The 21219-nt window shown below is 47.1% G+C and overlaps 1 protein-coding gene across 1 annotated transcript in view; it reads right to left on the bottom strand.

The window, feature by feature from the left end:
- Nucleotides 1–15744: 15744 nt before the first annotated feature.
- dnt (tyrosine-protein kinase Dnt) overlaps nucleotides 15745–21219 on the bottom strand; it is a 46445-nt gene continuing 40970 nt past the window's right edge. Inside the window, exon 11 of the mRNA XM_050189701.3 lies at nucleotides 15745–19914. Coding sequence (XP_050045658.1) covers nucleotides 19803–19914 — 112 coding nt within the window. The 3' untranslated portion in view covers nucleotides 15745–19802. The remainder of the gene's footprint in view (nucleotides 19915–21219) is intronic.

The raw sequence follows: 21219 nt of genomic DNA, 5'->3' as shown, positions 1-21219 counted from the left end.
CCGCATAACAAATTGTATGCAGGATGATACCCTTCTCAGTCCTTGCCAGATTGGATTTCGTCCCGGGCACTCCATATGGTGCGCCCATGTAGATTTAGAGAGTCGCATTAAACTTGCTCACCGCAAACGAGAGTACGCAGCTTTGGTGATGCTAGATGTATCAAACGCATACGACTCTGTAGAACATGGTATTCTATTCGATAAACTTCAGTCTACGAATTTCCCTAAATATATAACCGCTTGAATCTATGAATTTATAAGAGGTAGAGAGTTTTATTGTTACCAACACGGTATTTCGACTTCCAAACACAAGCAGACGAGAGGTGTACCACAGGGTTCCGTTCTTTCCCCTATATTATTTAACATTTTGCTAAGCACAATTCCTTTGTCTCCGGAAGTACGTGTTTATGTTTATGCGGACGATATCGCATTTTTTACGTCCGCAAATAATATACATTCAATACAATATACAACAGTCGTTGCAGAATTACTTAAGAATGCTGGAGACATGGCTAGAGGGGTTATGTATGTCGTTAAATATTAGAAAAAGTGTGGTATTAGTATTTCCATTAACTGCACAGGTGCATATATCTTTACAATACCGACAGGAAATCATTCCCCAAGTTGACGAAGTCAAGTACCTTGGTGTCATTTACGATCGCAAACTCACCTGGCGCAGTCACATTGAATATATTAAAACAAAGGCAGAACGAGCCGTAGCTATGCTCCGCCGGCTCAGCCACCGACGCTCTGGACTACGCAGGGATACCTTACTGATGATCTATAACATGTATATTCGGCCCATATTAGAATTCGGCTGCGTAATATTTTCCGGTGGCCCAGCCTACAAAATTAAACCTCTGATACTTTTAGAAAGAGAAGCTCTACGGTCATGTCTTGGCCTACCTAGATTTATTGCCAACGTTGTTCTTTATCAGGAAGCTCATATACCCACCCTAGATTGCAGATTCCGCATACTTACGGTTCAGACATTTTTAAAAATTTATGACTATTTAAAAAGACGTACGCAATATATATTTATCACTGAACCGTCTGAGTTTTTCCAAGTATCATGGTCGAGATTCCACAGTCCTCAGGTAATATTCATACAAGAACAGTTACAAAAATTGGATGTGTCCCTACGCCATGTTTACCATTCAAATGATGCCTTACCAGACCTCAAAATTGAGTTCGATGACATATTTCCAAATCATGCTAAACTATTACCAAGGCGAGATTTAATTAATATCTTCAACAGCCACCTACACCAGCTAACCACTGACAATGTAATAGCTACGGACGCTTCTGTGTGCAATGAGAAGGCAGGAGTGGGGATCTTCTCTGAATCTCTTTAGTGGTCTTACTCCCTTCGCCTTCCCGACTTCACACCTATATTTCAGGCAGAATTATTAACGATTATATAAGCATTACGACAAACTGCCCCAAAATGACCCATTTGCTGTTATTGTGACCGACTCGCTATCTGTATGCACAGCACTAACTGCATCTTTAAATTCAGCAATTCAAAGAACATTTCGTTCGATGGTGCCTCCGTACTTACGAAAAGTATGTTTGCTTTGTGTACCGGGACATCATGGGTTGCACTTGAATGAAATGGCTGATTCACTCGCGCGAGCTTCCCTGAACGGCCCTATCATATCTGTTTTGCCGACATCAGCCTATGTCACCGCGGCCAGGCACAGAAATTTCGCTATATCTCAAAACTCTGCAATATCCATTCTAACACCGTCTTCTGATTTCCACCATCTTGGCTTCCCATGGAATACTAATTGGTATCCTTCAAGGCAATTGGAAGTTTCTTTTACAAAATTGAGATGTCGCATACCTCCTCTAACTCTTTACTTACACAGGTCTGGTCTCGCAGTGTCCCCTCTATGTTCTTTTTGCAGTGAACCTGAAACTATCGAACATTACTTTCTCTCGTGCCGCCGCTTTCTAAGACAAAGAAAACTATTAGAATACTCATTTACCAAACTTGGCCTCTCGCTAACCTCGCCAACCATTCTTTCTTTTGGGGCGACTTCACTGGGATCCAGCCACAGGGATGCTTTTCTGGCAGTTTACAATTTTATTAGAGACACAAAAAGAGTACCTTGCTGAATTTCTAAAATTATCCATAATTTATATTATTTCATTTCTTTACGTTTACTTATTTTATCGGAATTCCTAACAATATTTGATTACACTTCTAGATTACAGTACTATCGTCCCACGCTCCACTATACAAATCTAGTTTCTCTCTACTTCTAACCATACGGAAAACCGCCTGCTTCTTGGCCAATCCCCCATAGTGGGTACGCGCCACTGTCGAGGACACAAGACAAGACAAGACAAGACAAGACACGTGGTGGAAGGAGAACGAGACCAGAAAGGATGTACGCATTGAGGAATGAAAGGGAAAGGAAGGGTGCCGCTGCTCTGAAGGAGCGTGGGCTCAGAAAGAAGAAAAAGTATTGGCTGACGCCGAGATGCAGGTGTCCTTCATCCATACGAAAATAAACTCCTTAAACCAGTGAAATGCAACACTGAGGCATTGTGCGTGGGCTGAGAGTATGTCAAGACAGTTGAGGTTGACACACCAGCTGTTGAGAGAGAATCTCACTTGTGACAAAGTTCGGACCTCATACGAACGAGCTTGCTATCAATTGACAAAAATATCTGATATCCCCTTCAGTCAAGGCGTCCACATTTGTGGACACGACCTACTTTTGCCATTTATCTGCAATTGTAGCAAGGAATAGAGCACAAACAGTAAGCGTAGGGCAAATTGAACATTCTGATAACCTAAATTACTTCCATTTTGCATCTGAGTGATATGTATCGTTACAGAGTACCGCTTTGGTGGAGGCATTACCATGTTATACGTGACGCATGACGTGGGGCGTTTCTTTCTTGAAATGCTTGAGGCCAATGAATAACTTGTGCATGTAATTCGAGTGGGGGATTTAATCCTTATGAAAAAAATGTATAGCATGGCTGACTTTACAATACTCAAATATTTAGTCACTCTGTAATTATAATGACTCATCATAAAATTCTCAGTCATTCTACCACCTTGATTTGCTTTCAGTGGAGTCTCATTGCGCCACCTATGTTTCAAACATGTATCGACAGTCGATCATAATTCGTGACTGAAGGAGATATTCGAAAACATTTGTTTCTGTATGCATCTCTTTCTTATTCATATTTGAGAATGTCCGACTCGATTTGCAATGAGTTTTACCATTTTTTCAAAGTTATTTTATTCGCTAAGCATTTTACTAACTCCTCCTTTCTGATTTCCTTTTGAATAAAATAAGTGCTACTCCTTACTATTCAAATTCGATTAAGTTTTTTTTAAATATTTAGCATGCTTACTAATGAGTGACAGCATCGGGCGACATGGTGTCAGCCTGTCTTGATGTAAAACAAACTTCTGTATCACTCGGGGAGCATTGCAAAGGCACTCGGGGAAAACATGGAAGACTCAGGGTATTTGGAAATGTAAACTTGGTAGACACCCTGCCAGTGGCGTAGCTAGGTCGTCTGGCACCCGGGGCCCATAGGTCTTCTAGCTGTCACCCAGCCCTACCACGATTTGCTTGTCTAGAGCGGGCCTACGCAGATGCGAGTCCTACTCTTCGCTGAAGTTCGGGTATCTCCACCCCACACTCCCAGAGCATGTGTGCTGGAGTAGAGGTCAGCCCGCAGGGCGGGCAGGCGTCGTTGCTATATACGTCGGGGTAAACTTCGTGTAGAACGGCCAGACACGGACGTGTGCCGGTTTGTAACAGTCTAAAGGAATCTGCTTGCGCCCTATTCAGCTTGGGGTGAGTGGGTGGAAAGATCCTTCTAGACATGTAGAATTTCATAACCTCTTTGTGAATAGCTGAAGTGTCTCTGTGGCCGTAGGGGGGAGGGGAGTCGGCGCTCCTTACAGAGGAAGCGTGGTCGCTGAGATCGCGCGCAGCCTCGTGAGCAGACTCATTGAGGTTCGGGGGAGCACCCTCGACCGACCCTACGTGAGCGGGAAACCAGTGAATCGAATGATGCGTGAGAGCATACGGACTCGTGACGCTAAGAAGACGAGCAACTTGCTCGGCGATGCAACCACTCCGAAAAGCCCTAACTGCCGTTTTGGAATCGCTATAGATCTCGGACCCACGACCGTCTAGCTGGGCGAGGGCGATGGCGGCTTGCTCGGCGACTTCAGGGTCTCAATTAAGTGCAAATCGAGGCGCTATTGGAAATCTTGCCGCTGGAGTCGACCACGACGATTGCAAAGGTAATTGCCATCGCTGTACTCCGAAGCGTCGACGAAGCTTGCTTTGATGTCTTGTTGTTTGATCTGTCTGAAGATCGCTGCTGCTATGGCTTTGCGTCTGCCAGCGTTGTGGACGGGATGGACGTTTCGGGGCACAGGGGTCATTCGAACTTGTCTCGAATGCACCTAGGGATCGGGGTACTGACCACCGGGAATCGCGCAGCGTGGTAACCCAGCTCTTCGAGGATGCGTTTACCTGCCGCTGTGGTGGTCAGGCGAGTGAGTTGCGCGCGTTCTTTGGCTTCGGCAACGTATGAGTCATGTGACACCACCCTCCTGTGCGCTTATGGTCCAAGATAAATAGTTCAAATCTAGCCGCGTTCACTCCTCTAGCCGCCGTCGTCCTCATTCTCCCGCTATGTCAGGCAACATAGGCGCCGACTAAGGGGGGGGGGGGGGGGGGGGGGCTCCGTCAATCGTCTTCCTGACCGACAAGATCAACCAATCCTGGAAGAGTGGTGTTGTTCCTGCAGAATGGAAGACTGCCTGCACATAGCTCACTCCTAAACCCGGCAAGGCCCCGAACATCGAGAACCTCAGGCCGATTTCTCTAACCTCCTGCGTCGGCAAGGTAATGGAGCGCGTCATCATCAACAGGCTCAACGGGTACCTCGAAGACAACGAGGTTTACGCATACAACATGATAGGATTCCGCGCCGGACTCTCGACGTAGGATGCCATAAAACTAATCAAGCATCAGTTCGTGTACGGCCGTTTCATAGACATCAATGCTCTGCTCGAGGCTTTCGACAACGTGCTCCACACCTTCATTGTCACGACCATTTCAGATCCGAGTCTCGATTCCAGATTTCACAGCTACGTCAACTCTTTCTAGCGGACAGGAAGGGCAAGCTTCGCATTGGAGACTTCCGCTCCGAAGATGCGCCTCTCGGAGGACGGGGGACTCCTCAGGACGCCGTCATCTCCCCAACACTGTTTAACATCTGTATAATTGGTCTTTCCGAGAGGTTGGCACGCGTCGAGGACGTCAAGCACACCATATACGTTGACAACATCACCATCTGCTGCTCCGGCGGTTGCGAGGGCAGAATCGAAGAAGCCATGCAGGAGGCGATCGACACGATCGAAGCGTATCTCTGCCCCACCGGACTTCGATGCTCCCCCGCCAAGTCGGAGCTTCTGCTTTACAGAAAAGAGAAGGGAGGCAGACCTAAAGATTGGAAGCCAGTTTCCGAAAGCAGCATCAGTCTTCGCACTTGTGATGGGGGGGGGGGGGGGGGGGGGGGCGTGATACCCAGAGTCGACGTCATTTGGGTCCTGGGTATATTTGTCCAATTCAACGGCGGGAACGGGGCGGCTCTCCGTAAGATCATCGCAAAGACGGACAACGCTTTCCGCTTCGTTCGCAGAGTCGCAAATCGGCAACCAGGAATGAAGGAGAACAATCTCCTCAGGCTGATCAAACCACTTCACTTACTATGCTACTTCACGTTCACTATTTCTATGAGCAACTGGCTCAGAGCGTAGCGAGACAAGCTCAACGCTCTCATCCGCAAAACAGACAAGAGGGCTCTCGGGCTACCCATCAAGACCCATACTGACGATCTCCTCAAGCTGAGGGTACATAACACCGCCGAGGAGATTGCCGAAGCCCAAGAACACGCGCAACTCTCTCGCCTGACCACCACAGTGGCAGGTGAACGCATCCTCGAAGAGTTGGGTTACCACCCTGCGCGATTCCCTATGGTCAGTACCCCGATCCTTAGGTGCATTCGAGACAAGTTCGAAGTGACACCTGTGTCCCGAAACGTCCATACCGTCTACAACGAGGGCAGACGCAAGGCTAGAGCAGCAGCGATCCTCAGACATATCAAGCAACAACACATCATAGCAAGCTTCGTCGACGCCGCGGAGTACAACGATGGGAACAGCTTTGCCGTCGTCGTGGATGACTCCAGCGGCAAGATTTCCAATAGAGCCTCGAGTCGCACTTCAGACCCCGTAGTTGTCGAGCAAGCCGCCATCGCCATCGCCCTGCTAGACGGTCGTGGCTCCGAGATCTATAGCGATTCCAAAACTGCAGTTAGGGCTGTTCAGAAGGGTTGCATCGCCAAGGAAGCTGCTCGTCTTCTTAGCGTCTCGAGTCCATATGCTCTCACGCATCATTCGATTCACTCGTTTCCCGCTCTCGTAGGGACGGTCGAGGGTGCTTCCCCGAACCTTGGTACGATTGACCTGCAGCTATTTCAGCGCGCTGCACGTGTTTCGATCCAACTGGGGTGGTGACGCACTTCAGAGAACTGCGGATAACCGGCAGCCACGCGGCAAGGGGTCAGCTCAGGGGAGTTCTCGAGAAGACGTAATTGGCGGAACCTCCCCATGCTCTTTTCGAGACACCAGACAATGTGCAGCGGCGGAGGCCGCTGTGCGAGGTCCGCTCTGGAATTTAGAGGCGCCGGCTGGGGTCGGGCGTGACCACCTGACTACGGGGACGCAGGACAATGGATACCACGACGACTGCACTGCAAAGGTCGTCTGCCCTCGGAGAGAGCATTGAAACCTGTGCGGCATGTGTGTGTGTAAAACCCCTACCCCCTTCACTCAAATGCGACCACGAGGACTTTCTACGATGGCGTCGAACGATGACGTCGAACGATGACGTCGAACGGAGTGGTTATAAGCGGCTGTTGTCGGCTGCTAGTGTCGTGCTCGTTGTCGTGCTCGAAATGTACTCGTGAGCTGTGTGCTCGTTTGCTGTATGCTTTGTCTTGCGGGCTCCATTTGGGAGTCACGCTAGACTGTCGATGTATGTCTTGTCTAAACTGTAAATAAGGTAAATAAACCCTGCTCGCCTAGTCCTGTCGCCCCAAGTTCCTCCGATCGTCCTACAAGCCCGACTCCAAATTTTACAACCTCAATGAATCTGCTCACGAGGCTGCGCGCGACCTCACCGACCACGCTTCCTCTGTAAAGAGCGCCGACTCCCCTCTCCCCTACGGCCACAGGGACGCTCCCGCTGCTCACAACGAAGTTATAAAATTCTTCTACATGTCTAGAAGGGCCTTTACATCCCCTCACCCCAAGTTCAATAGGGCGCAAGCCGTTTCTCTTCCGTTCTATATACACGACGTTTACACCGACGTAAATCACGACGACGCCTGCCCGTCCTGCGGGCAGACCTCCACTCTAGCACACATGCTCTGGGAGTGCGGGTCGACATATCCCAAGTTCATCAAGGAGGAGTGGGACTCGCTTGTGCGTAGCCCTGCTCTAAAGAAGCAAATCCTGGCTGTCCGGCGTGCCCGCGACCGGGCCAGTGGGCTAGACCTGCCGGTCCCGACGTTGGACTAGCCGGGTGCGCGACAAGTTCGCGTCCTCGTCGGACCTCCAATTAAGTTCTTTCACTCACTCGCTCACTCACTCACTGAGTCACGGGGTCAAACTGTCGGTGACTGCTTTCGTTTCTTTATCGTTCCACCCAGTGCGAGATAACTTACTTGCAAGTTACATAAGAAAATTTTATCTTTTAATGGTATCCGAAAGAAATCGTTTGCGTGAGAATGCGCCACGTCTGCACTGTTCGCATTCGACGGGGAATATACAGATAATGTCCGAAAGAGGAGACACGCTCATGCCGCGAGCCCCAACAAGGCAGGGTAAGCGGCAAGCGCCGAATGTGTATACATAGATATATATGTTGTGCTCATATAGGAAGTTGTGGCCAATCCTGCTCTGGTGAGGGAGTGCGTTACCGGTTCTGGTCACCGGGATCAGACCGCACTCCAGGCCTTGTTTATGCAATTTTATCAACACGTGGATTTTTTTTTAATCTGGTGGAAAATTGCGCGGCACCGGGATTCAAGCCACGGTCCTCCTGCACGCGAGGCGAATGCTCTACCTCTACGCCACCGCTGCACCTTGCAGCGGGACATTCATGGTACTGCGATATTGCGTGATAATACTAATAAGCGGCGCTGGCGCATAAGATTGCCCAGTCATTCGTGTTTGAAACGAGGAAGCGGCGTGCGCAGGGTGCCGGTCTTGTTGACATGCACGGCTTTATCTCGACATTTTGTTGAGGCGAAAGCCTTAAGTGGGTCATATCCCCAATGGTCTGGAAAACGTGGCGTGCGGTATAGAAAGTCATGTGAGCTCGCCTCGCGCAGGCACGCGTTCATGCCACTGCTTTCGCGTCCGTCGTCGTCTTCTTCCACAGCTGGCTTCGATACCGCTAAAAAAAAAAAAAATAAGCAAAGTTAGTTAAGATAGCGTTAATTCAGGCATCCAAACCCACGACCTTCGGTGGGAGTCGAGCCGTCGAGCTTATGTGGAAGTCGAACCCACGAGCTCTGGTGATGAGGTAAAGTTAATTAAAGTGAAGTTATTTACAACAGAGTTAATTAAGGGGCTCTAATCCACGACATTTGGTGGGAGTCGCACCTTCGAGCTTTGGTGGGAGTCGAACCCACGACATTTGGTTAGGGAATTAATTAAAACGCAGTTAATTAAGGTAGCGTCAATTAAGGCACACGACCCCAATAACTGGTGGGAGAAAACAAGTAATAAGAAGTAACAACGCATTTTTATGAGAATGTCAAGTAATTTAATGAATGTCTCTTGAGCGCGCAGGCTTTCGCCTTCACCCTTTTTGGCGTATGCTAAAGTGACTATGCTAAAGTATGCTAAAGTATGCTAAAGTCAATTTTTCTATGCTGCTTTAGCGCGTTCCGCGCTATCTTTGTTGTCTGAATGCGGTCGAGCAAACTCAGCGAGGAAGAAGCTTGGAGCATCCTGGACAGCATTCCTTGAGTGTATACCTAAATGGCTGCCAAAGGTAAAGCCCTTGATAACCCGCAAGAAAAAAACAAGAAAGAAAGAAGAGCAATAGCTCTGTGGCTAGCGCGCTCGTCTCCCAAATGCATATCGCTTCAGTGGCAGGGACTAAAATCTCAGTGGGCCCGGTCGTGGAGGAGTATTTTTCTTCATGTTGTGGCAATGACAATGCTGGGAATGACGAGGCAGCCGGACGACGACAAAAAAAGATGTTCGTTGTGTGTCGTTGATGACGATAACAGAAGTCATCAGTGTGACAGAATGGATGGATGGACAAAGAAAACCCAATTTCGAGGCCTTAAACGCTGTCACAGTAAAAAAAGAAAAATGAAAAAAGAAAAAGAATCTACGGCCTGCGGTAATCGATGTTATGCGAAGCGTTTTGCAGGTATATCCAGCATCATTTGGGCGTCTGCAAAGCGCTAGCACAGGGTCTAATATGTTTCTGTAAGGCGAACATCTGCGTTGTATGTCCATGAACGCGCGTGTATGACAGCAGCAGCAAGGCGGCGAGAACTATAGTATGACGATCACAGCGACTGCATGACTTATTTGTTGTACTGTAGTGATGAAACGTTACAATCTGTTAACGGCGGTGGAGCGTCACGCAGCGTTTCAAATCGGTAGCTGCCACGAGGAAATTATACAACGTAACCTTGCACACTTTCATTTCTACGTTTGACTTGCTCTTCCACGGGAGGCGCGTGAAGGACGGTGTTAAGATGACAATTATTCGTGGAATCCATTCCTGAGTCTGTGGCCTGATCAAAGTTGGTGCACGTGATTTCGCTTTTTAAAGCAAATTGTTACTACACGACGCGTTGACCCACGGGTCAATCGTCTCAAAGCGCTATGGCTGGCGTGGAGCTGCGGGCCTAATTGGGCAGAGCATGCATCGGGTTTTTAGGCCGGTGTATATCCTGGTTTAATTACCTCCATCGGACTCTTGCAACATTCTCTTCTTATTTTTTTTTTTATTGAAGAGGCTCGAATTGCGGTGCGACAGGAACCGAACCTACCCGTGCACGTGCCTATCCTTACTTACACCTAAATACCTACCTACCTCCCGCAAAGTGTCTTGTATGAAGTAATTATTGGTTTGGAAGGGACAGTGAAGGGAAGTATGGGTTCAGCTATGTTCGTAAATTACCCTTCTCTAATTGCAAAAGAAAAGGAAAAGAAAAAGAAAAGAAAACCTCATACCTCGACAAGAAACTCGGTAAACCACAAAAGACGCAAAAACGAAAGACGCGTGATGACGCTGCCTTGAAATTCCCGCGCTGGCTTGCCGTGGCGTCTGCTTATTAATTGGCAGAATTGCACTGCATTGCGTTCTAAAACAGCCTAAGACTGAAGATGGGAAGTTTCAAGAATCTTTACTGAACCTGAACGGCCGAAATACGAAAATGTAGCGTAATCCGTGACGTCACACTGACGTACCGGCGCTGGTGTTTCGGAGCGAAATTAGAAAATGAAATTTTGACCGTCGTATTTATTCTCTTCTCATTATCAACCTATTGCATGGAAATCAGCGGAAGTAGAGTTGCTAAACAAGCTCGCGCTTGCTGACCATAAACATTTGTGCCAAGAGGTTCTATTGAAAATAGTTTTAGCACATCTACCTCGAAATCACATTTAATTGAACGGCGCATTGAACAGTTTTTAGTCATCATAAAAGCAGCTGATAAATTACAGCTGGCAATTCTAAGAGAGCTGTTTACGATGGTAAACCTGTCAAACTATATATATATAACCGTGTTTACATTTTGTATATTATGAAGGGATCGGCATGAAGCGTAAAAAAAAGAAGACAACTATGGGCTTTTACGCGCCAAAACCACCATATGATTATGCATCATGCCCGTAGTGTGGGACCCTGAATTAATTTCGACTACCCGGAGTTCTTAGCGTGCGCCTAAACGTAGTACACGAATGCTCTTGCATTCCGCTCTCATCGGAATGCGGCCGCCTCGGCCGATCGATATCGAACCCGTGACCTCGAGCTCGGCAGCGCAACGCCGTAGCCACTAAAAAAAATTGTCATGAAACAAGCAGACACTTGCACCAATAAAATGAAGTTCTTTGTACAGGCTGAAAAAGTCGCACAGCCCTCAACCTCCAAGGAGACCGAAGCCGATGCATTTGTTTAGGAGAATATCATAATTCGCTATTTTCGTGAATATGACCACATGCTAGCTGAGCAAAGGAGCTTCGACAAGTTGGTCTAAACGAGTTGCATTTGTTGGCAAGATCGTCAACGGGCGGGTGTTAAAATTAAGATGCCTATAGAGGCACTAAAAATATTCCTGCAACACTGAAGTTTTCTAGATCTCTAATGACATTAACATATATAGCTACGGGAGGTTTTCAAGACATATGCGTAATAACATTTACTGACTTACTGGAGTTCACACTTTTCTGCGAAGATGTTTAATCGACGCTTTTTCTTTCTTATGTACTTTGGGGTGGGCCAAATCAGAGCTGGTACAGCTTTCTGTCACTGTCTAGCTAACGCGAATGATCAGCTTTCAGCTAACGGCGTGCGCTTACACATTATCGCTCCAAACTCAGCGATCAAACAAAGGTCCCGTTAGCTGAGAAAAATGCCTTCATAACAAAAAAAGACAAAAAATATATTACGCAGACTGAAGAAATAAAATCATGTACACGTCTTTAAAAAACAGCCCAAAAAACAGCATGCGCCAAAATTTATATATCGTCAACGAACAGCTTGAAATTCGAAATAATTTCGCACCGGTACAAGATGTTAATGCAGGGCTGCCAACTCTACTGCGACAAAAGTTGGGACAGTCAGGAGAGAAGGGTACAAGGGAAGGAATTGTGCTGATGAATTCTCCATTTGCTTCGTTTCATTTTTGGTGCCTGTTATTTGGGCTAAAGCCATTTCTGCATTCTTTAATACAAAATTTTCTTACCGATTTTTCTAAACAGATTGGCCAGTGTTTTGATGGAAGATCTCTTTTTTTGTGTGTGCCAATCAAACGCCTGTCGAATAAGTCAAAAGAGGTTTGTCGGCTGCCCTCCCTCTAAAAAGAAGAGTGACACTTGCTCTACTTAAGGAGAAACAACGATGTGCCGTTTGTTCGACATTAATTGAAGCAATTTTTCTAATGTGACTAAAACCAGAGAAAAAAGAAAAGACTCGGCAGTGTTTCTTTTTTTCTTTTCAGCATCGCATTATGAGCCGCCCCGGGTCAAAATATCCTCGGGGAACCATAGGTCTTTACATACAAACAACAGAGCTGTCCCTACACAGAATGGATACACACGAAACATTCGCATGCAAACACTGCTCTACGCTACCTACATTCAAGACTGCTCAACAGACTTATATAACCACGATGTTCTGACTTACAATGTAATATCAGGGGAGCATCATTGTTCTGTGCAACTAAACAATAAATCTCGACAGCATGCTTGTACGTATAATGATCTAATAGGCAACGGAACAGCACACAACTGTGTTATAATATAAAACCGCATTATAATGAATAACGACATGACGACATGCGAATCGAATGCTTTTCGATTTTAACATTTGGGATTGTTCAATAACGCATAAATTAAATGTGTATTAAGTGTGGCTTAATTGACGGCTTACCTATAGTCAATGAAATGTGTATCGACTGTTAGCCAATTAAAGCGTGCTTAAGATTAGTCAATGAAATGTGTATTGAGTGTGAGTCGATTGACGGCTTTCATAACGTTAGCCGATGAAATATTTTACCGATAGTGCTCATTAGAAATTGACATTGAATTGGTTTTCTATAGACTCCAACTGAAATAGATACGAAGCCAATTGAAGCTCAAAGTACATTTTTGCAAGGGGTAGCCCATAATCGAGTACATTTAGGTCAAGGGATCCTCTGCAGTTGCAAGTAGGAGGTTGCTCGAGACGGAAGTGATGCATTCGCCGTGTGGTGTGCAGAGATTTTGCTCCAAGTCGCATCAGCTAGGTCTACATCGGGGACAAATGGCTGTCCCGACAGGGTCAGGTATCGACTCCTTGATAATATCCGGGACAGGCGGCAACCGTACGCGAATGACGAGAAAGCTGCGATGTCGCGAATGCGCAAAGTGAATGTCATAGCCTGGTTACTAAGGCTTGTTTCGCGCATGCCAGTCATGAAAAAAAAAACTGCTCATAATAATTAGAATAAAAACAAGAACAGCGCAACACAGGACGAGCGAGTAAAGAGCACAGGACAGAGCGCTCTGCCCTAGCTATGCTCTTTACTCGCTCGTCCTGTGTTGCGCTGTTCCTGTTTTTATTCTAAAGATGAACCAACCAGCCCCATTGAACACACTGCTAATGCTCACAATCAAGTATTCTGTAACAGTGACCTCGTCCCAAGCATGAAGTTGAGGACAACCATTGCGCGCGAGGAAATAGTGCTCTTCATTAGGAGTTCAATTAAATAGATGCACTTTCAGAGCATCATTTTTTAGTAGCAGCCCTGAAAGGTGGAATTGTTATACAAACTCACACATGTGCAAAACCTAGCCGTGGATTCTGGTATATGCGGTATACAACGCACCTTAGCGTCATGCATGCCAAATTGTTTAGAACTATCTTCAAGTTGTCAGGTACCTTCGTCGAATTCTATTACTTGGGACAAACGACAACACTTCAAGCGCCGCTGAGTTGACCCTCTCATATGGCAGTTCATCTGCAGGATTATTTTCTTTTTTGTGCGCGCATCCTCGTGAGGCGGACGTTAATCGCAAGTCATGCTTACGCTGGAGTGTGAAATGCGCGCAAGCTGCGCTCACTAGCTTAGCTTCAGCGAGTCGCCTGTTCTGCGACTCGTTGTGAGGCCTGGCGTAGCAGCATAGCAGGCAACTGAGCGAGCCAGAGCGAGTATGTAAAGTCGAAACCCCGCCGATGTCCTGCTCCCGATCAAGTTCTGCGCCATGACGTCACAACACAGTCATCTGCTGGGAACTAAACCGATTAATCACCAGAATTGTTGCACAGCAATTCTGGTAAATAACGATGCACCAACTAGCCCCAGGAACGTGTCTTAATAAACTAAACCCAATCCGTCGTGTTTGCTTAGTGGCTATATGGTGTTGGGCTGCTAAGCACGAGGTCGCTGGATCATATCTCGGCCACGGCGGCCGCATTTTGATGGGGGCGAATTGCGAAAACAACCGTGTGCTTAGATTTAGGTTCACGTTAACGAAGCCCAGGCGGTCCAAATTATTCCGGAGTCCCTGACTACGGTGTGCCTTATAATCAGATCTTGGTTTTGTCACGTAAAACCCCCTAATTTATTATTTTTTTCAACTACACCGAGACTGGCTGTAGAAAAAATACGATAATAAATAATTTAGGATGCTCTAACGTTTTTCGGTATATTTTCAAGGGTTTCGAAGTCCGGGATCTTCATTTAATGCACAAAATGAAAAGTCGAAGAAGTCGGTCACCTTCAATCACAATTCTTGCGCGATATTAGCAAGATGCTTTAGTGTGCATATGACAATACACTTATCCGTCCGCGCTTGGCGAATGACATGGGGTGACGGGGATCTTGATGCTTTTTCTTACGGGGTCGACGGCTTATCCGTGTCAATATGTACCTTAGTAATTTGTTTTGAATCGACAAACCTCGTGTGAATTTACGATTCGGTGTTTCACTTGGCCGGCATTGCTGACGCGAGCCTTGCAAACGATATTTTAGAAAATAGTGTCGCGCGAAAAGGCTACAGATGCAGGGCACTTATGCCAGAGGGTATAAGACGCAGTTTAAGATATATTCCAGATGAAGACGGAATGCATGAGCGAGACTTGAGCAAAATGCGTTGTTGGAGGAAGTGGCTACCTAACGCTTGGCTCGTCAACATGTGTGTCGCCCATTTCCACAACGTTGCGAGACACTAAATAAACATATTGAGCTAGTGGTCGAATGCTGAAAGATGTTACCGTATGCAGGTGCGCTAGATAAGATGCAAGAATGAGACAGGTGGCGTCCCTACCTTCATTTTCCCACATTAGCTCCACGTGACCTCGTGAATTTTGTCAGCATTATAAGGGACCACACTATAGTCGGCAAAAGGTCAAGAACGCAGCGGCAAATGTCCTTCAAAAGGAAGTGTGTGCGCATGTACTATATAAACTCGTCTTGTCTATATGGTTGCTCGCCACGGTTGTCCAGCGGCTATGGCGTTGCGCTTGCCGTGTTTCGAGGGTGTCGAAATGTAAAAACGCTAACGTACTTAAATTTAGGCGTACGTTAAAGAACGCCAAGTGTTCATAATTCATCCGTAGTCATCCACCACGGCGTGCTTCATAAACAGATCCTGGTTTTGCCACATAAAACATTAAAAAAGTAATAGTTTTTTTTTCTCGTCTATATATTTCACCTCTGCTTTCTTATCCTTTGTATCCATGTCACCACTTCCGCTCTCCCCGGACGCTTCCTTGTCACGAAACTGTTTGTCCTGCTGGGGGAGCTTTTTGTGCGTCAGGTGAGTGACAGGTCTGTGAAGGGATCAATCTGCCCATTCAGTCTTTCCTGGTATATCTCGACAGTGGTGTGCGCTCGCATATAGGCGTAAAAGGGGGGGGGGGGGGGGAGGAAGTGTTGTCGAGAAAAAAAAACTTTCGAACCATCAAATGTTTATTCTCTTTTTATACATGAGCACGATGTCAGGGAAATCCTTCTCATTATCCCATTTTCAAACGTTGTACAGCGAGCCCTCTTCTTCGTCTCTAAAATTAAAGATTTTGGCTGTTCACACGGCGCGCTCATGTTTCTGAACACGCCATAGGGCTCCTCGATCCTCTTCGCGCCCGTGACATTTGTAAGGGAATTATTTCTTGAAGCGCGGAGTAATAACTGGCCTACGCATCACGCTCTCTCATTCTTTTTTAGAGGAGTATTTTTCTGCATTCTTGACTTGTAACTGACCATCGTTATTTGTCAATGAACAATCTGTTTGAATTGTATCCCAAAGAAACGAAATACTCGACATAGCGAGCATTAAAACTTCTTTTTCTGCGTAAAAACATGCCAAACCCCTAATATGCTGTAAAAGCTATGTCGTTACATTAACGTACGCGGACTGCGGTTCGGACGCCAAATTCAAAAATTAATACATTCGTATAACTTTCTCCGCTACTAATCAGCCTCCTTCAGCCTTGAAAATATTAGTATGGTATTGAAGTAATATTTCACGAGCATAATCAGATTGACTGTTTTATTTTGGTGTCTCATCAAACTGGTGGTACGAGCATATACGGCCTTCCTCAGAAGATAGCGGCTCACAGTGGGAAGCTGTACTTTCCCACACGAGGTTCCGGTGAAAACGAGCCAGTGAAGAAATGTAAGAAAGCGCCTTTATTATTATTACATCTTAATAATAAACATCAACTGTACGGCCTTGCTGTCTGTTGAAGACATCGCGAAACCGCAATGCCGGGTTCTAGGAATCCCACCTCAACTTTTTGACAAATCCCGAAACTGCAATGAGCGCGAAAGTTGTAAAAGCGCAAGCTTCGCTGGCCCTTCGAAAAATACATTTGAGGGACTCGAAGTGACCACAATCACAACGACGTAAACGAAGAAGTACCTGTTCGTGAGCGACGACTATGCGCAGCGATGCGGCAAGAAAACTCCACGTTGTAATGCCGTCACGCCGAGAAGTAGCGCGGAGCCAAAGGGATGAGCGACGCGAGTTTTCAACAAAAGTGAGCGAGTACGTACGGCCGGGTTACGTATACTTGTCATAAAGGATGTTTTGACACATGCGTAATCTTAATGCGATAACTCTCGCTCCCGTATTCTGCTAAGAAAGACCTTGCAACTAAAATTGCGGTTTCAACACGCTGTGGTTGAACAGAAGCTTACAAGATGTCACGGCCACCGACGCTGCTGCTCACGGCCAAGTCTTTATCGGGAGGGGCTCAAGTCACAGAAATACCGACCTCCCCCCTACCTTTGCGCGTGCCTATTCTTTCTTTCACGCTTCTTTCTGCGAGAAGGAATTTACGTTGCTGTGTCATTTGTTCCTACGAAAATAAAAAATACCGTCGGATGAGGGGACCAGGACAGCACTTGAGATTACCTGATACCTCGTTATGACGAAGATGAAGGGAGAGCCAAAATTCCTTCGTTATATGCATTACTTCGTGATATCCATTATTACACGACCGGCAAAAATCTCGATTCGGATTTCAAGGGGAAGTTCCCTTGCTTCGTTATATCCATTATTTTGTTATACCCCGTTTCGTTATAACGAAGTTTGACTATATTAAAGTGGGCGGCGCAGGATCTAAAGTGGGCGGCACGGGATCTTCAGGGCACCCAAGGGGCCGCGGGGGGATCGAAACTGCAACCAAGGCGGGCGGTCTGCGGGTTAGGGCTGCCGAGGCAGAAGCGTGGCGTGGGGATTCATATACGAGACCGGCTGTCCGCGATCCCTCCAGCAACGAGAGACCTCGGCGATACCCCAACCAGGGATCAGTCTAGTTTCCAGCTATGGTGTCCCCGTTCGTCCTTTGGTATCCAAAGTAAACTAAATAAAGACACACTGTACTTGCTCAAATTATCCCTTCCCTCGCGGCCTGGCCGAGGATACTTATTCTCAGGTGCTCTGCCGAGAAATCCATTAGCAGGTATTATTTTTTATTTTCGCTTGCTAAATGATCTGACATTACCAAATGCATAGTAATCACAAATTTCTTCCCGCAGAAAGAAGCGCGAAAGGAAGAAGAGGCGCGCGTAGAGAGAACGTAATTTCTGTAATGTGCAGAAAAACCGCTTCCCTCGTTATCACAGTAACACGCAAGGCTCGACAACGTCACAGAAGCTTCGGGAGACATGTGGCGCTCCAAATGCTAGAGTCACTTGATGGCGATTCACATGCAGTCCTTCTCTCAGTTCTTAGGCAAGAGAGACTTACATGTCTCAGTGCAGTTGCGTCATTCGTCGACTCGGCTGCCGCGAAAATTTGGCAAGCTTCCGTCTCACGGCACCAGAAGTCTGTCATTTATGCCACTCGCGCTAACGGTTCCCTGCTCTGCGGAGATTAGTCTACGCCCACTTAGCAAACGCGCTTTTGCTGTTGCCTCAGTCAGCAAACCCTGATCTGTGGTCATAGTATCGCGCACCTTACGTAGCTCTTCCCCCCGCCCCCTTTTCTTTTTGCGCTGTGCTACAGTCTGAGCTACTCGAGTTTTGCGGACGCATAGCACTCACTTATTAAAATGTAAAAAAAAAGACAGCGCTAAAAACGGACATCGGACAACAAAAAGGGAAACACACGGCGCTGACTTACAGCTGCGTTTATTGAAAAAAAAAAAAAAAAAAAACACTTGTCATCTCCAATACATGCCTCGTGGTCAGGGTACTCTCACCCGCGACCACGAGTCATGCTTTGGGAATGACAAGTGTTTTTATCCACATCGAGCACGCGCGCACGTTTGATGTAAGGCTTTAAAAAGCCATCGTGATTTTCCCAACAAACGGAGTTATAAGTCAGCTCCGTGTGTGTCCCTTTCCGTTGTCCGATGTCCATTTTTAGCGGTTTTTTTTTAACATTATGTTAAACTAACAACTCGCCCAATATGCCGTTCTTCTTCACTTATTAACATGCTGCGAGACATCTTGTCAATTTCACCAGTACGAAAGTCGCGGACATATACATGACACCAACAGCGAGCTAGCACCGCTACCGGTATTCTAGGCGTTCCAGCGAAGGCGCATTCTCCGCTAAGGCGTCCTGAAACGGTCGTGCGAAAGGCGTGCGTACGAGAGCAACACGCAGCTTGAGTACACAGTGAAAAATTTTTTCCTTCGTAGATAACACGCGTTTCACGCTTTCATTTTCGCAGCAAGACGACAAGTTCCTTTTCAATCAAGCCTTGCATGCAGATCGAATTTCAACATTTATTGCCTGATACCACGCCCGAAAATGTGACCACTTTAACCGAAAGCCCCATCAAGCAAGCAGCACTTTTTAACGATCTTCAGAGGCAGCTCGGCCACGCACGCGGACGCCTCAGCAGTGGCTGCATGAAAACACAATGGGCGAGTGCCATTCTCCAAGCTCGTGACCACTGTCGCCGCGGCACCAGTGCTTTCTAGCGACCGTTTCAGAAACCCTTTACACACCTCGAATAAGTTCATCCAATAATCGGCCACACAGTCACCACGTGGTGCAGGCGCCCCAATACACCACGGCTTGCCGCCCAGTCCCGCGGCAACACTAAGCGGGATTAATTAAGCTCGAGGGCGGTCAAGGCACAGCGCAGGACGTATACGTTCGGTGTACGACTCCACGGTTTTCACAGCAAAAGTAACACAACGAGCTGTCTTCTTCGCTCCCGGCCCGATCTACACGGGCCCGACATTGACTGGAGCCAGGTTTGCAAAACGCTTCTCACAAAAGCGGTTTTTTGAGTGAGGGCGGCTTGTACGCCGACCATTCGGAGTAGTTGATGGGGTCTGTACGTGCGGATGACCTGGTCCCTGGATCGACAGAAGCCGCGGCGATATGCTCGCTTAACACGTGGAGCGGTTATACTTCTGTGGGCCGGAGTGGGACAGCGCTCTACGGCAACGCCACAGGTGGAGACCTGTAACCGTAGTTGGCGCGCGCCACAGGACGCAGTGCAATGATGGAGGGCCGGTCTGATTGTCTGGATGGCTGGAGCAGCCTAGATGAAGCGGTTCAGGGCCGCGTACAGATCCGCCAGCAGGCGCAGCAGGACTGCCGACGAGGGCCTCTGCTCCGGGTCCGCGCGCCAGCAAGTGTCCATCACCAGGTACCTGCAACAGCGGTCGTCGGAAAGGCTCGCACATCTCGATTCACATGCAGTCCTTCTCGCAGCACTTAGGCAAGAGAGACCTACGCCTCTCAATGCAGTTGGGCTATGCAGACCTATACGCTCTCCCCTTGCAGCGTTCTCAGAGCGAAGAACGTCCGATGAAGTCGTGCGCCGTGGATCGAACACATATGCGTTGTTCAAGTATTATCAAGTGACGTCGCGTTCTCCCCCGCGCTGTTGCTATGACGCCTGCCCTTATTACTTCTAATTCAACGAGGTGTTTATCAAGACTTGCAGTGCACAGGGATTACACGTGCGCGAAGTTTCACCTTCGTATTTTAATTAATATGTTTGAAACGATCGTTCAGAAATCGTTAACGTAGTTCCACGCTATACGGAGTCACTTGCTATAGGTAAATATACAAGCTTTTGAATTAATTTGTTCTCGTTGTGTTTACGACGGTTCATTTCTAAAACCACTTTTTAGCTGGTCCACACCGTACACTACATGTCCACAATTAGGCTGCTTCAATAGATTCCAAATCGCACACTTCTATTCTACACGGAGTCACTCGCTCATTAATCATGATGGTTTTAGTGATCAATGCTTCGTTTCTCAGCTAGCTCGTCTCGCAGCACGTTTCTAATGGCATCCTCAATCTGCACACATTGCACTACTGCATGTCCAAAGTCTGAGCAACGTTACAGCTTTGCTATCCCGATTCCCGCCTGTAGCATTTATTTCAAATAATTGAGCAAATTGTGAAGGCTGTACGCACTGGATCGGCTGACGCAGAAGCGGAGCAAAACTCATATTAACTGCTGTTTTTATTATTATATTGAAAACATATGTACATTTGACAGGAAAGGGAAAGCGAGAAGCAGGCTGGCAACTCGATAGCTTGACAGCACGGCGGTGGCAGTGGCACGAATGCACCTCGAGCGTCCATATAATTGTTATTGTAATAAAAGAAACGGAACTGCCTCCATTCCACCCTGTGAAAGTGCACCTACAGCGAAGCTGGTGCGGACGTTAGACGACGTTACACAAGCACCACCACCACCAAAGCGCGAGTGCCTTATTGAACTAAATTAATGTTTAAAAGTAAATTGCATCAGAAGAATGCGTAAAGTACGACTTACACACAAGCTGCACATAGCTTCGGATTGTTGCTCAAGTATACAAGAAAACATAAATCTGTTATGAGAAGACCGAATGACAAAGCCCTTTTTCCAGCTGTCGTTTGAGGTCTGTCTGAGCGCCGTGGCCGCTAGGAGGCGTTAGCAAGGCGGTACCGTTTAGAGA

Source organism: Dermacentor andersoni, chromosome 2, assembly GCF_023375885.2.
Source record: "Dermacentor andersoni chromosome 2, qqDerAnde1_hic_scaffold, whole genome shotgun sequence".
Lineage (NCBI taxonomy): Eukaryota > Metazoa > Arthropoda > Arachnida > Ixodida > Ixodidae > Dermacentor > Dermacentor andersoni.
The sequence above is the reverse complement of the archived record's forward strand: the minus strand, read 5'-3'. Positions and strand labels throughout refer to the sequence as shown.